A 12,873-nucleotide genomic window follows, 5' to 3' on the forward strand; every position below is an offset into this window, starting at 1 on the left:
AACTGTTCGCTTATTTTGCTCTGTACGCAAAATAACCCAGAACTCACCACGGGGAGGTGGTCGCACATAAAGTTCCGCCCACCCAGCTACCCAGTAGGCATACGTTGACGTTTGACCTTAGGTCACGTAATTCTTGGTCTTGAAGCGGGCCATTCTTGTTCTAGACTTCAGTTTGACTCTAACGTAGATATCTCTTGCGTTCTGGCCGCACTTTTTCGACGCTGCCTCGGACACCAGCTTCACTGTGCGTTCCACAGCTTGACTATGGCAAGGGAATGTTGTTAGAGTAGCTGATGTTCGGATGTTTTTTTCAAGGTGCTGATCCATGTTTCGTGTGATTGGCGGCTCTGTTAGACATTTAGGCCAATTAATCATGTAGTATTTTCAGCTGTAAAGTTTAATTTCGGAACAATGAAGTGACGTGGGCGGCTTGATCTCGGAGTCTCCTGGCTGCGGCACTTCTTTATCCTTCTCTAGCCTAACGTTCGAATATGCGGATTTTCGCCTGTCATCGCTATCAGCAGGTTTTCATGATGAGCGTAGTATCCGTTTGTTTGTAGAACAGAATGAACTATGTGTTGTAGATTTTCTGGCAGAAAACGTGATAGCTTAAGTATGCTAAACAGATGCATGGAGCCCTTTTCGCACGGATTTCGACATATTGAAAACGAGACGGGAGCTTAACAATGTACTGGCAAAGTAGACACAAACATGAACTAGGTTTACCAGTACTGATGTAGTGGCGAAGCATCCTACAGGCCAATGCAAGCCATCGTGGATGTGATAATGGTCCTGGTTTTCTGTTTGCTAGATCGGTAGTACACATTCCTGTAGCATTAACCTTACAAGTTTCAGAGATAATTCTGGTCGCTTCTTAAACCATCTGGCTTTTCCTTTCAGACACCCATTCAACGGGAATGGGTGTAAGGGAGACGATCGGTGAACGTTCACAATCCTTTCTTTCCGATGAGGCCGGAAAAAGTGTTGGGTCCGGTCGTCCCAACATCCAATTCGGTAACCAGATGTCGAAATGGCAACTCGTTGGTATGAAGAAGGCAAATGAGATGCTGCAGTTCCTTTCCTAGGGATATTTGTATCTGACTTATCACGCTGTTATCCTATCCTGTGTTCGCGGCTTCACCATCGCTGCCAACTGCCTCAAGACTTGACACGTCGTACTGGTTCTTCTGTAAAAGCTCCAATAGAGTCGGCAATATCCTTGCCAGTGCCTGACTTAGGTGTGGCATGACCCAAGTATTCTGAACCGGGCTCCGATAGAACTGTGATATGATTTTCTGTAACCTTTCGTCTTCCTAGTTTGCCGTTAATTTTTTCTTGCACAAGAGTTGCATCATTTTTTCCGTCGAAGTAGATACTTGTAATCGCCCGGCCTAGGTGAGCCTTTTCTTTCTGGATCTTTTCACCCAGTTTTTTTTTCTTCTTCGTACCTTAGATCTGTCAACAACAAGATTTTTGACCTCTGGCGTTATGAGTCTCGCGTCCTGAAGTACGGCAGAAGCGATCAAAGCAACTTGTCTGCCTGAAGCTCCAGTTCAAAACGCTGCCTCCGCTGTATTTTGAAGACAGATGCGTTTTAGGCTTTCCTTCTTGCTCGCGCCTCGAAGTCAGATCCCGACGTGCTTCCCGATTCAACAGCTTCGCTGGATTCCCCTGACGACGCCAGTATCTTTGACCTGTGCCTATGCCTAATTCCACTAGTTGATGGACTTCCTTCAACACTTCCAGCGTCTTGCTTGGTTGTCTGCCCCTTAAATCTGCTCACTTTACGGGAAAAGATTGACAGATATTTGCTTGTCCGGACGTCAATGTTACCAATGCTCATTTTCCGTAATGTTCTCTGGTCCAAAAGAAACTTGAATTCTCGTTTTGGAATCTTGCGTGTCCTCTCACAGTTGCAATCTTCGGCGGTTTTACATTTGCAAGACGCAATATCAAAAGACTTTTTCGCGTGTGCAACAAAACCTGCACGAAGTGTTGCTTCTTGTCCTTGTCGACTGAAATGTTTTTCCTTGGTGTGACACTTATTATAAAATGTTTTCAGCATGTCAAAAACTCTTTTCTGAAACCACAGGAACGCTTGCTTTACGCAAAATATGTACAACTCTTTGTCCAACTAGTTTACAAATGTCAGTCACTGGTAATTTAGTTACACTTTCGTCACCACTTAAACCACTTCGAAACCAATGATAATGTCGCATAACGTCAGCGTACGTGGGTAACTGCACTTTACTCATTTCACTTGGAGTGCCAAATAAGCCATTTTCCCGCGTTGGTCTGCTATGAGGCCTTTTCTTCATCTTGCTTTTGGCCAAAGTAAGCAACCATGAAGTTGTGTATCCTGCCGCTAGATGGCATTTCCTGTCGGTGTACATAAGCGAAGAGTTGCCAAAAACAAATCGTGTTATATTAAGAGCTATGCCTATAATCATCGTTAACGTGGTATTCCAAACAAAATCCGGACATTAATTCCAGCAACTGAGCTGATATGGCTGTACTTTGACTCATAAATATTTTAAAATTATTTACTGGCATTGCTATAAGTTTCTTTTAATAAAATAATTGTATTATAGCCATCAGGTAAATAAAAACGACCACAAGTAGCTTTTCTGTCATTCGTGTTGTGCGTATTGCCTAACAAAACATTTAAAAAATTAAGTCCGTTGGGGCAGGGTAAGGGGTTGTCCAAAAACATTCAGTAAGGTCGGTGCCACTAACGGCACCTTTTCCGCACTAGCCGTCATCGAATTTCCAATAAAAGTGCAAAACGCTCCACCCTAACCTACTTCAAATTTCATATAATAGTCTGGTCTGTGAGGATAAATAAGTCCATCTCCTACATCAAAGTCAAATTCAATATCTGTTAGGTTTATTCAAACTATTGTATGTTCTTCTATTTGCTGTAAAACTTTCCAACTCATAACTCTCAATTCTCTCCATATTATTCATTCTAAAAAATGCTGAAGAGAGCTAAACAATTACAATCTCCATCCTAACTTTAGCATTCATAGTAGTACTAACTCCAAAAGCTGCGAGTCTTTTACTAATTGATGCATCTTTACTAAATACTATTTTCCAATCTTGATTTTCTAATTCTTTATCTGCAATGTCTTGAAGATGTTATTAACTCTATAGTATATATCGTGTTCTCTGCAAGCTTCATCTAATGGATGAATACCTTTATCTCCTCTTGTAGCTTAGTATATAGCAATTAACCCTCCAAGTTTTCCTGAAGGCTGGACTGTATCTTAATGGATCATAGGAGTCGGTCAGACTCTTCACCACCACACACATTCAGTTTGAGACGGCTCTCTATTGACTGACCTTTATATTTCACTTTTGCTAACTTAGGATGTTGCCTGCGGATTATCCAATCCTAATCGTTATTACCATTGGTTTCAGTCATTACCCGAGTTCCTCCTAAAAGTTTCCAAATAAAGGTGGTAGATTAGGCTCTAAGGACGTCCCCGCAACAAGATGCGTATTGTCATGCCCTTTTCAAGCACGACAGCGGGCTAGTTGACCGGAATAGCTAAATCTAGAAATATGTAATTCAAATGGGAGTTTATTAATCAAATCACTTACTAACCCTTTACCAAGTTTTTCACCATTTCAAAATCTTGGTGGCAATGTGTTTAATATCTTTATCAAATAACCTATACCTTTTGGATCGTTAGGAATAAATTGTGAAAGCTTGTTATTAATCATACTTACTATACCTACTTTCTCATTGCAAAAATTATTTTCCAGCATTTTCTTCTCCATCTATAACAATCTATTAACTTACGAACATCATCCATCCAAAGATATTCTTTAGGCAGTTCAGCATATTTAATTCCTTCTCCAGACTTAGGCGACTTTTTAGATTTAAGTGTTAGAGGTAAGCTTGGTTTAATCTTTGTCTCCCAAAGAGCTTTTATAATATTTTTGTATTTTGCATCTCTATTAGATGCAACTCTTATTATATGAATTATCATTTTTAAACGCAGCATCTGATTTTATTATTATTTCTTCATAATTTTTAAAATCATTCTTATCATAATCCTCAATATGTTTAGTAGTATTTAATGTTAACAGCTCCCATAAACCTTCTGTTCCTTAGTAGGTTTTCCGTTAATTATTAAATCATTACCATTAACTTTAACATTGGAATATCCTACTTTATTTTACCACGTTCTTCAACGCTTCTTATTCTAGATACATAATTATTTCTTTTAGTATAATATTTCGTTGCAATTTTACCAAAATGAGTTGCTAAAGACTCTACTTCTTCTACTTCACCTTTAATTTGCTTTTTCACTTGCTTTATCTCCTTAGTCACTGGCGAATCATCTTTCTCTACAGGACTGTCATACATTGAAAGTTTCAAAATATTTTAAATCTACTCTCGCACTCTTATTTACAACTGGAATAAGTTTTGTTATTAGATTTTTTATTTGTTCTACCTAAATTTTCAGTAGCATCAATTACAGGTTGTTCTTGCTTTTTGTATTTGTCATATATTCCTGTTCTTTCTTTTTCCAACTTTTAAAACCTTTAATAAGGAACTCTTTTAACTTCCTCTCAATTTCTTTCTCATCCACTATAAAGAAAACGAACAAATGTCAATAAACGTAAAGAAATGTTCAGAAAACGTGAAGAAACGTACGTTAATCAAACGTTTTATTTTGTTTCTATACTTGTAATTATTTACTTTCCTTGTCATATCGACAACTATAAAACCATAAAACCATATTCATCTTTCCAGCAAGTAGAACATATCTTTAAATTTATTTTAAGACATATCTCCTCCTACAAACTCATCGTACTCATGCTTTAAGTTAGTATCATCTTGACGAAATAAACAAAAGAAGTTAATATTATCTCTTACTAGCTGTTTAGGTACTTTGGAACATTTGTGCAAGATAGAAACAATCTAAATGCTTATACCTTCCTCTTGTAAAGTAATTTCTAACGCTATCTTGATTCTCTAAAATATAATCATCAAATACAACAATAAGAGTATTTTTCAAATTCCATCAATAGGTACAATCGAGTCATTACTACTTTAAAATGTTGCTATTTGTTTCTTAAATTTTAATGCTGCTTCTTCAATCGTTCTTGTACTTGATACTTTGACTGAGTCATGCTTTTCGAATAAATGTAGTAATAATTACAGTTTAACCAACCTGGCTGCAGTAAAAAGTTAAATAAGAGAAATGAATTACTACAAGCAGATGGACCTATAATAAGACAACGTATATCATGAAGTGTAAGTTCTCTATTTCTTTTCTTAGTTGTTCTTTCTTTAATCACCTCTTGCACATACCAATTAATAGTTTTCTTGACCCTACTCATTTATTAAATAATAAATCTTGATCGCTCTTTAAGATAGACCTGTTGATTACATGATCTCCAAGGGGGTCGTGATTTCCTACCCCCTTATGTTTTTATATTATTAAGTGTTTGTTTAATCTGATACACAGTATCTTAAATATACTCTTCATCCATATCACCATTTAATATCATCTCTAATTGTTCTTTAAAGGAGTTGATACAATTTACAGTAGTCATATTCATCCTTCTTCTAACTAATATTAAATTTACAAGACAATCCTGTAATAACTGCACTACATGTAGCTGAAATGTTATAATTGAATAAACTGTCACAAGAAGAAATACGAGGAGGGGCATATAAGTTCTCGGCCCAACCCCCTTCCGAATGTACTACCCTGATGTAATTGATGTCATGTGAAATGTTGATCTTTTATATGTTTAAGTACCAAATTTCACGATTCTACCATGAACGGTTTTTATTTTACAGGTAATTGAATGAACCATGGCGGAGCCAGATGTCAAATTCACCACAGAGGAGTTGCGAGGTATAATGAAGTTCTTTCTGCAACAGAAGTCGCCCAAGGAAATCCATGGTTGCATGCTGGACACATTGGGTGAACAGTGCCCTTTATATTCCACTGTGAAGAAATGGTATGCGAACTTCAAGCGTGGTGAATTTTCAACAGAAGTTGATGACAAGTGTGGCAGGCCAGTGTCAGTGTCAACTCCGGAAAAAGTGGACCAGATTCATGACCTGATTTTGAGCAACAGACGGATTTCGCTTCAGGAGATAGCTGATGAAGTGCACATATCCAAAGAGCGTGTTGGGTCAATAACCCATGATCAGTTGGACATGCGCAAGCTTTCTGAGAAATGGATTCCGAAATGTTTGAACGCGGATCAGAAACGCGAACGTGAGATCATCACAGGTGATTTTAAGGCATTTTGAGAACTCCAAGGACGATTTTTTGAATCGGCTTGTTACCCAGGATGAAACGTGGTTGCACTACTTTGATCCGGAAACCAAAAGGCAGTCATGAGAGTGGCGCCACTTAGGATCTCCAAGACCCAAAAAATTCAAAGCACAAAAGTCCGCAGGGAAGGTGCTTGTCTCAATATTCTGGGATAAGGATGGTGTTTTGCTCTCAGACTACCTTCCAAAAGACCAAACCATAACTGCAGAATATTACTGCAGTCTGCTGACTAAGGTAAAGGAGGCTGTTAAAGAAAACCGCAGAGAAAGTTGACACGAGGTGTCTTGTTCTTGCAGGACAATGCTCCCGTCCACAAGGCTGGCAGAACAATGGATTTTCTGAGGGACCTAGGGTTTCAGTGCATTGACCACCCACCTTACTCGCCAGATTTTGCCCCTTCTGATTATTATCTGTTTCCAAAAGTCAAAACAGCACTGAAAGGACAGAAATTTCAGTGATGAAGAGGTGATAACAGCTGCGGAACAGTTTATTGCAGACCTTGAGTTTTTTTTTTTTTTTTTTTTTTTTTTTTTTTTTTTTTTTTTTTTTTGAGGGTTGGAGAAGCTGCAGCATCGAAGTGCCAAGTGTGTTGACCTTCGAGGAGAAGTAAAGTTTTTCTATTTTTTTCATTCTCCCAGTGTATATTGTCCTGATCCTAGGTGATCATTACAATATGGACCTATGGCGAAAAGTGAATAGTTTCAGAGCTAAGGATGTCCAGAATCGCGAAAAAGCAAAATTTCAACAGGTTCCATTTCGAATTCAAGAAACTGTGGATGGTGGTCTTTGTCAGCGTAAAGGAAGCCACACATACACAATCTAAAACTGCGTATTTCATCAATTTTCAATTAGGTCTTCAGGGTATTCCACACAGGGTGTAATTCTCAGATATGCTCTCAATAGAGTTTTCAAATACACCCTGACTTAAAGGAATGTCCAGAGTAGGCAGGAGGTAAGCCTTGTCAAAAATGTACATCCAATGCTTCGAAGGGAAGTCCGAAGTATTAGAAACCGGCAGCTCCATGTCTTTGTATTCAGAGTAACGTGTGAGTCGATGTTTTTTTGTCACGGTATATTTCACGTTTTCTTGAGTTATACGAGTGAAATAAAATATCGCAGTATGCGTTTACCCGATTTTACATTTATTTTATGTAATAAAAACATAAAGAAAAATAAAATATATTACTGAATTAGGTCAGAAAACTAGATGTACCATGAAGAAGAAAAAGGTAATATAACAACAAAGGGAAAACAATCTGAAATGGTACACCAAATTATTTTTAAATATAAAAGGTACAGAGATTTCCTAATACCTAGTTATAAAATGAAATCGAAAAACATTTTAACACGCTGAATTTTAATTCCGTTCAAACTCGCCCACTTTCAATATTCAAAACACTAAACCTACTCTCAAGGCGTACTTCACAAATAACGAGATGGGATAAAAATAAAAATATACCAAAATAGCTGTAAATCTAACAAACGCACACTTGCATGACAAACAGCAATTTACTAAAAATCAAACAACACATTAGAAGTTTTAAGAATAATGGAAACAATATCAGGGTTATCTAAACGGTTCAAAAGAAATATAGTATGAGCAACCAATCACGGTCTCTAATAAAGGAAAGTATTTTCGAATCGTAAAACCATATTTTATTTTTAATAATGTACTGATTGTTTGGTCTGCATTCGAGAAGTTTTAGTTAACATGTCAAGTCACTTCGTGACTTTTCCTCTTAAGACTGACTTGTTAGTTGGATTTTATTTAGCATCCATTTCAGCAGCGACACTATGTAAGATGTAGTCCTATATATTTACGTGAAACCCAATCCACGTGAACTCACGTCGGGAAACGCACCCCGATGTCCCCGGAGGCTATGGGGGAACTCAATACGAAGAATAGAATTGAGACGTAAAAGAGGTTATAGGTACGCCAGCAAGTGAAAAGTCTCTGACAGCTAGCAGACCCGTTGCTACTACTCACAGCAAAGGTCTCGGGATCGACCCAAAAAAGATGTCAAAAATAAATGTCTGCCTACCTACACAAACAGGTGGGTGCAAAATATGGGATTGTTAGGACAGAATGAAAAATATTTGTGTATGATACGTGACAACAGTATATACAAAATGAAAAATAAAATAAAATAAACCCTAAGAATATAACAACTATCGTCATACAGAGCCGTATGTTATTATTTAAAAAGCGAAAGCATTTCAACATATTTCGTCAATTTTATCTTGTAAAAAAAAAAATAATTTCAAGTTTCTTGACATTTACACATTGACAGAAAAGGGACAAAAAGAAAAAGTGGTCACAGCCTTTCATTAGAAGATACTATTCCGGCATTTGCCTGGTGGGACTGAGGGAAAATTTTGAAAAAGCCCAGTCATGATACCTGGCCCCATTTGCGAACCCAAGACCTACCGAATGCTGGCTACGCCAATGATTTACCACTGAGCTACGTACGCTGAGTAAAAAAAACTTTTCGTACATGCAAATAAAGAGAAGTTCTCGTTGCTATTTGCTTACCTGATTGGCTTCATTCAAGCGAATTCACATGATCTTCTTATACATCTGATTTCTTTATCTTCTTGTCTGTTTCATCTTCATTGCTGCTATCACCGTGTAACACGGAACTTACCAATTGATCCACAGTATCATTCAGCAGCCCCTCTTTCTCCCATGCTTCATGCATATTGTTCACATAGTCTTCGGTACGTTGTGTGATGAAGTACTAATTCTTTGTTTTTATGTTTCCAACTGCCTCGCAAGTTAAATTGTTTACGGTATTCAAAGCAAAGTTTCCGTTTCAATTGGCAACATAGTTCTTAATTTGAGCATAAATAAATTCGATTTATTCAAATAATGATACCGTGAGTGGTGAATTACATTACGTCCACGCGATTTTTCATACTTGGTAAGTCGTGCTTTCTTTCGTTCAACAAATTCTCATAATTTCGGTTTGCTTTTTATCACTGCTGTATTCTTGTATATTGCTGTTCTTCAGCCAATCACGAATTTTACCCTTCCTCAAGCCGATTGTAGGATCTTTATTTTCTTGTAAAGAATGGAACGAAGAATTGTTCATAATCAGTACAGACTTTTCCTTAATGTTGGGTACCAATTACTGTTGGAAAAATTCATTGCATTTCATTGCTTTTTGAGTGGGACACCATCTGGCATTTGGTACAAATCCATCAACAGTACCCGCATGGACAACTATAAGGCGACCGCTTTTGTCAATTGAGGAGTTCATGATACACATTTCGTATAAGAAACGATATCTTGAGGCGACACCATTACTTCCTCCTGCAAAACAGTTTACCTAGAAAACTTTTCCAACAGAAATACCAGCTTTTTCAATACCAAACTAAGACTTCTTTCTCCACTTTCAAAAACCCAGCGTCTTGAAGTGACAATAAGACTCTGTGGCGGACGGGATATTTTCAGGAACTTCGTAACACTTTATCGCCAAAATGAAGGAACCGCTTCGCGGGAAGCATTTTAACGTAAGAGAAGCCATCGTCTATGCCAAATCCATAATGGCTGACAGTGTATGACGCCTTCTACACGTGTGGCAGGAAGTGCTAGATGGGAGCAGATTACTTTGAAAGAATGTAACAGGTGTTCTGTGTATAAAGCAAGGTACGAATTATAACAATGTTGTCATTACTTTTTATCTATGCTTTATAATTATACACTTCACAAAAATTAAATCTAGATACGGGTAGTGTTGACAATCAGTCCGACCGTGTCACTAATTTATGAACAAACTGCAAAATATTAAATAACACTGTGCCTCGGAGTAATTAAGTTCGTTTTCGTATCTAATAATTAGGAATTATACTACTGGGCTCTCGGCATCAATGGCCATTTTCGTCCTTCGACGATCACGCTATCTCGGGAATTGCGGAAGGAGTGATGACCGTTATGTTACAGCGTTTGCACACGTCCCCGGCAATGCCGGATCCGGTTCCGACAATGCCGGCGATGGAATCGGCGGCAATGTAATCAAATGGTAGCTTGCACACGCTTTCCGACCCGGCAAAAAAACCGGTGGAACTCCCGGCACCGGCAAATGCAGCCGGACTAGCCGCCGACTTGTCGGTGTGGACTCCGGCTCCGGTTTTGTCGGCGGCAATGTTTTCTTATGCGTGGATGCACACGCAGCCGGTAAAGACGGAGCCGGCTTGCTGATAGGTTTCTTCAATCTAGTTACAGTGAGTGAGTGGCAAGGTGTTGTGTATTCTTGTTTCTTTTCCTGTATTTGGATTATTTGTTTACTTCAGGTTTTTTTTTTTTTTCATTTTCTTTTCTTCACATCATATGAATGTATAATGAAGAATGAAATAATCAAAATGGCAGTGAGGTACCACAAATATAGCGGCTTGCTATTTACATAAATTCTCAGCAAGGGAAATTCGGATCTTGTTAGAATTATCCAACTACGGCAACGCGAAAAGTGAGTTTCACAGATGTATGTATGTATATTAATTTATCTTCTACAGCTGAAATTTACTTAAACGATTTAAACAAAGGGGTCGTTGGATTCGTTTTGATAGAGAATATGTCTTAGCATATATGAAGTCATAATTTAAAAAATCAACATGGCGGAAAAGAACAAAATGGAGATATGAAGAAATTATGAATCTAGGATAGTTGTCCAGTCTTTATCCTGTTAATTATGCAACCCAGTATGCAGGGTATGAATAATAAGAAAATAGGAAATAAGAAAACGAGGCTTTAAATCTCCATCGTAATCGAAGAAGTAGACATTCCCAAGCATAACAAAGGTTGCAAAGAAAATTAAAGTAAATAAATACTAAAACACAACTACAGAAAGAACTGAAAAGCACAAACAGAACAAGAAAATTTTCAGTCTTGTGGTTGCATGCTCTTTACCCTATAGACCATAATAAAAATATTCATTTACTTTGTGTCTAGTCTAGCATTTGTTCCATAGAATGATTGTGGACTCAGTGAATAAGCAGCCGGAATGTTACCTTTCCAGAACCTATTATTATTATTATTATTATTATTATTATTATTATTATTATTATTATTATTATTATTATTATTATTATTTTAAATAGCGTGATCTCAGCCTGTTTCAATTTTGAGAAATTTAAATAGATGTTAAAATTATGGCAACAAAAGTAAAAAAAAAAGAGAAAGAAACCAAAAGAAGGCCATATACCTGGTGAGCACACAACCACATGCACAAAGAGCAAATAACCTTGTTTTTTCGCTCTTCTGTTCAGCCTCCCCCGAGGGGGAAAAAAAATAATAGTTTGCAAGACTCCTTGCATCAATTATTGATAGCGATTAGGTTTCTCCTAAGCATTTTTCTTTTGTGTAGATTGTCTTTCTTGGCTCCTGCAAGATCATAGTACGTAATTTGGAAGGGGGTGGGAGTGTTTGTTAAAAGAGGGAAAGGAATGCATAAAGAAGAGTATCTTGTATAGCAGTATGATTTGATTTAATGATTATCAACACAACAGGCTACAGCCGAAATAGCCTGTTTTTATTTACAAGATGCAAGATGCATTGCAAAACATTATCTATGAATGTTATATCGGACATACTACATATGTAGGCCTATCTAGAACAAAATCTCCCCTGGAAAAATCCTCCTATGCTAAAGAAAATTATAATTTAGTTCCGTTTCCTCCGTTCGATTCCAGGAATGTACTCGATTCGTCTATGTATATAAAACTATGCAAGCCAACAGGGGATCAAGGACAGAAGTAGGTCAAGTTGACAGCGAGTGGATTAAACTGACGTTTATCATTTATATGAAGCCATTCTGGAGTGCCATATTTTCTGCGTGAGTGTAACTAAATGTTACTTATTTCCGCTTGAAGTAACTTTTTGATTTAGTGGATTGTTTTCTGCAGTGCACTGAAGTCTTGCTTCAGTGACGATTCATTTCATCGTTCATCGAGTGACAATGACTACAGTGTTTCAGTACGATGTTTTGAATTTCATTGAATTAATGGAAATGAGACCTTGTCTATGGGACAAGACTACAGACTCATATAAAGACAAGATGGAAAAGCAGAAAGCCTGGAAAGAAGTATATACAAACTTTGCACAAGACTTCGACACTATAGACAGAAAGAAACGAAAATGAAATCTTTGGGAAATGGTGGAATGAAGAAAATGGGAGGAAACGGGAGAACCCCGAGAAAACCCACGCACACGGTGTTTGTCCACCGCAAAGTTCACTTGGCGGGGACTGGGATCGAAACCGGGACCCTAAACACCAGAGGGGAACGCTCTACCACTAAGCCACCGCGGCCCAGAAATAATCGAGAAGCGACAGGTATGTATAGGATAATATAAAACAATAGTGATTCAAACGCTTTCTGTTTACTTACAGTTGATACATAAAATGGTAAATGAAAATAAAATGTACAATCGAAGACATAGAAATGGGTCACTTCGATGTTTTCTTCGGGGTACGGACAATTTACCAGCGGTCAATTTGCCACCAAATTTCGACAAAGCGGACAATTTGCCACCAGTTTTCGCAAATTCTTGACAATTTGACACTATTGG

At 37.7% G+C, this 12,873-nt stretch overlaps 1 protein-coding gene across 5 annotated transcripts in view; it reads right to left on the reverse strand.

The window, feature by feature from the left end:
• LOC145694649 (uncharacterized) overlaps positions 1–12,873 on the reverse strand; it is a 142,944-nt gene that overhangs the window by 118,398 nt on the left and 11,673 nt on the right. Inside the window, exon 2 of one of the 5 annotated variants that reach the window (XM_081771077.1) lies at positions 4,579–4,600. The exons of the other annotated variants lie outside the window; for them this stretch is intronic. Within the exon in view, the coding sequence (XP_081627203.1) occupies positions 4,594–4,600 (7 nt within the window). The 3' untranslated portion in view covers positions 4,579–4,593. Of the gene's footprint in view, positions 1–4,578; positions 4,601–12,873 lie in introns of those variants that run through there. 5 annotated transcript variants of the gene reach the window in all.

Source organism: Thermobia domestica, chromosome 9 (genome assembly GCF_964235325.1).
Source record: "Thermobia domestica chromosome 9, izTheDome1.hap1.1, whole genome shotgun sequence".
Classification (NCBI taxonomy): Eukaryota; Metazoa; Arthropoda; class Insecta; order Zygentoma; family Lepismatidae; genus Thermobia; species Thermobia domestica.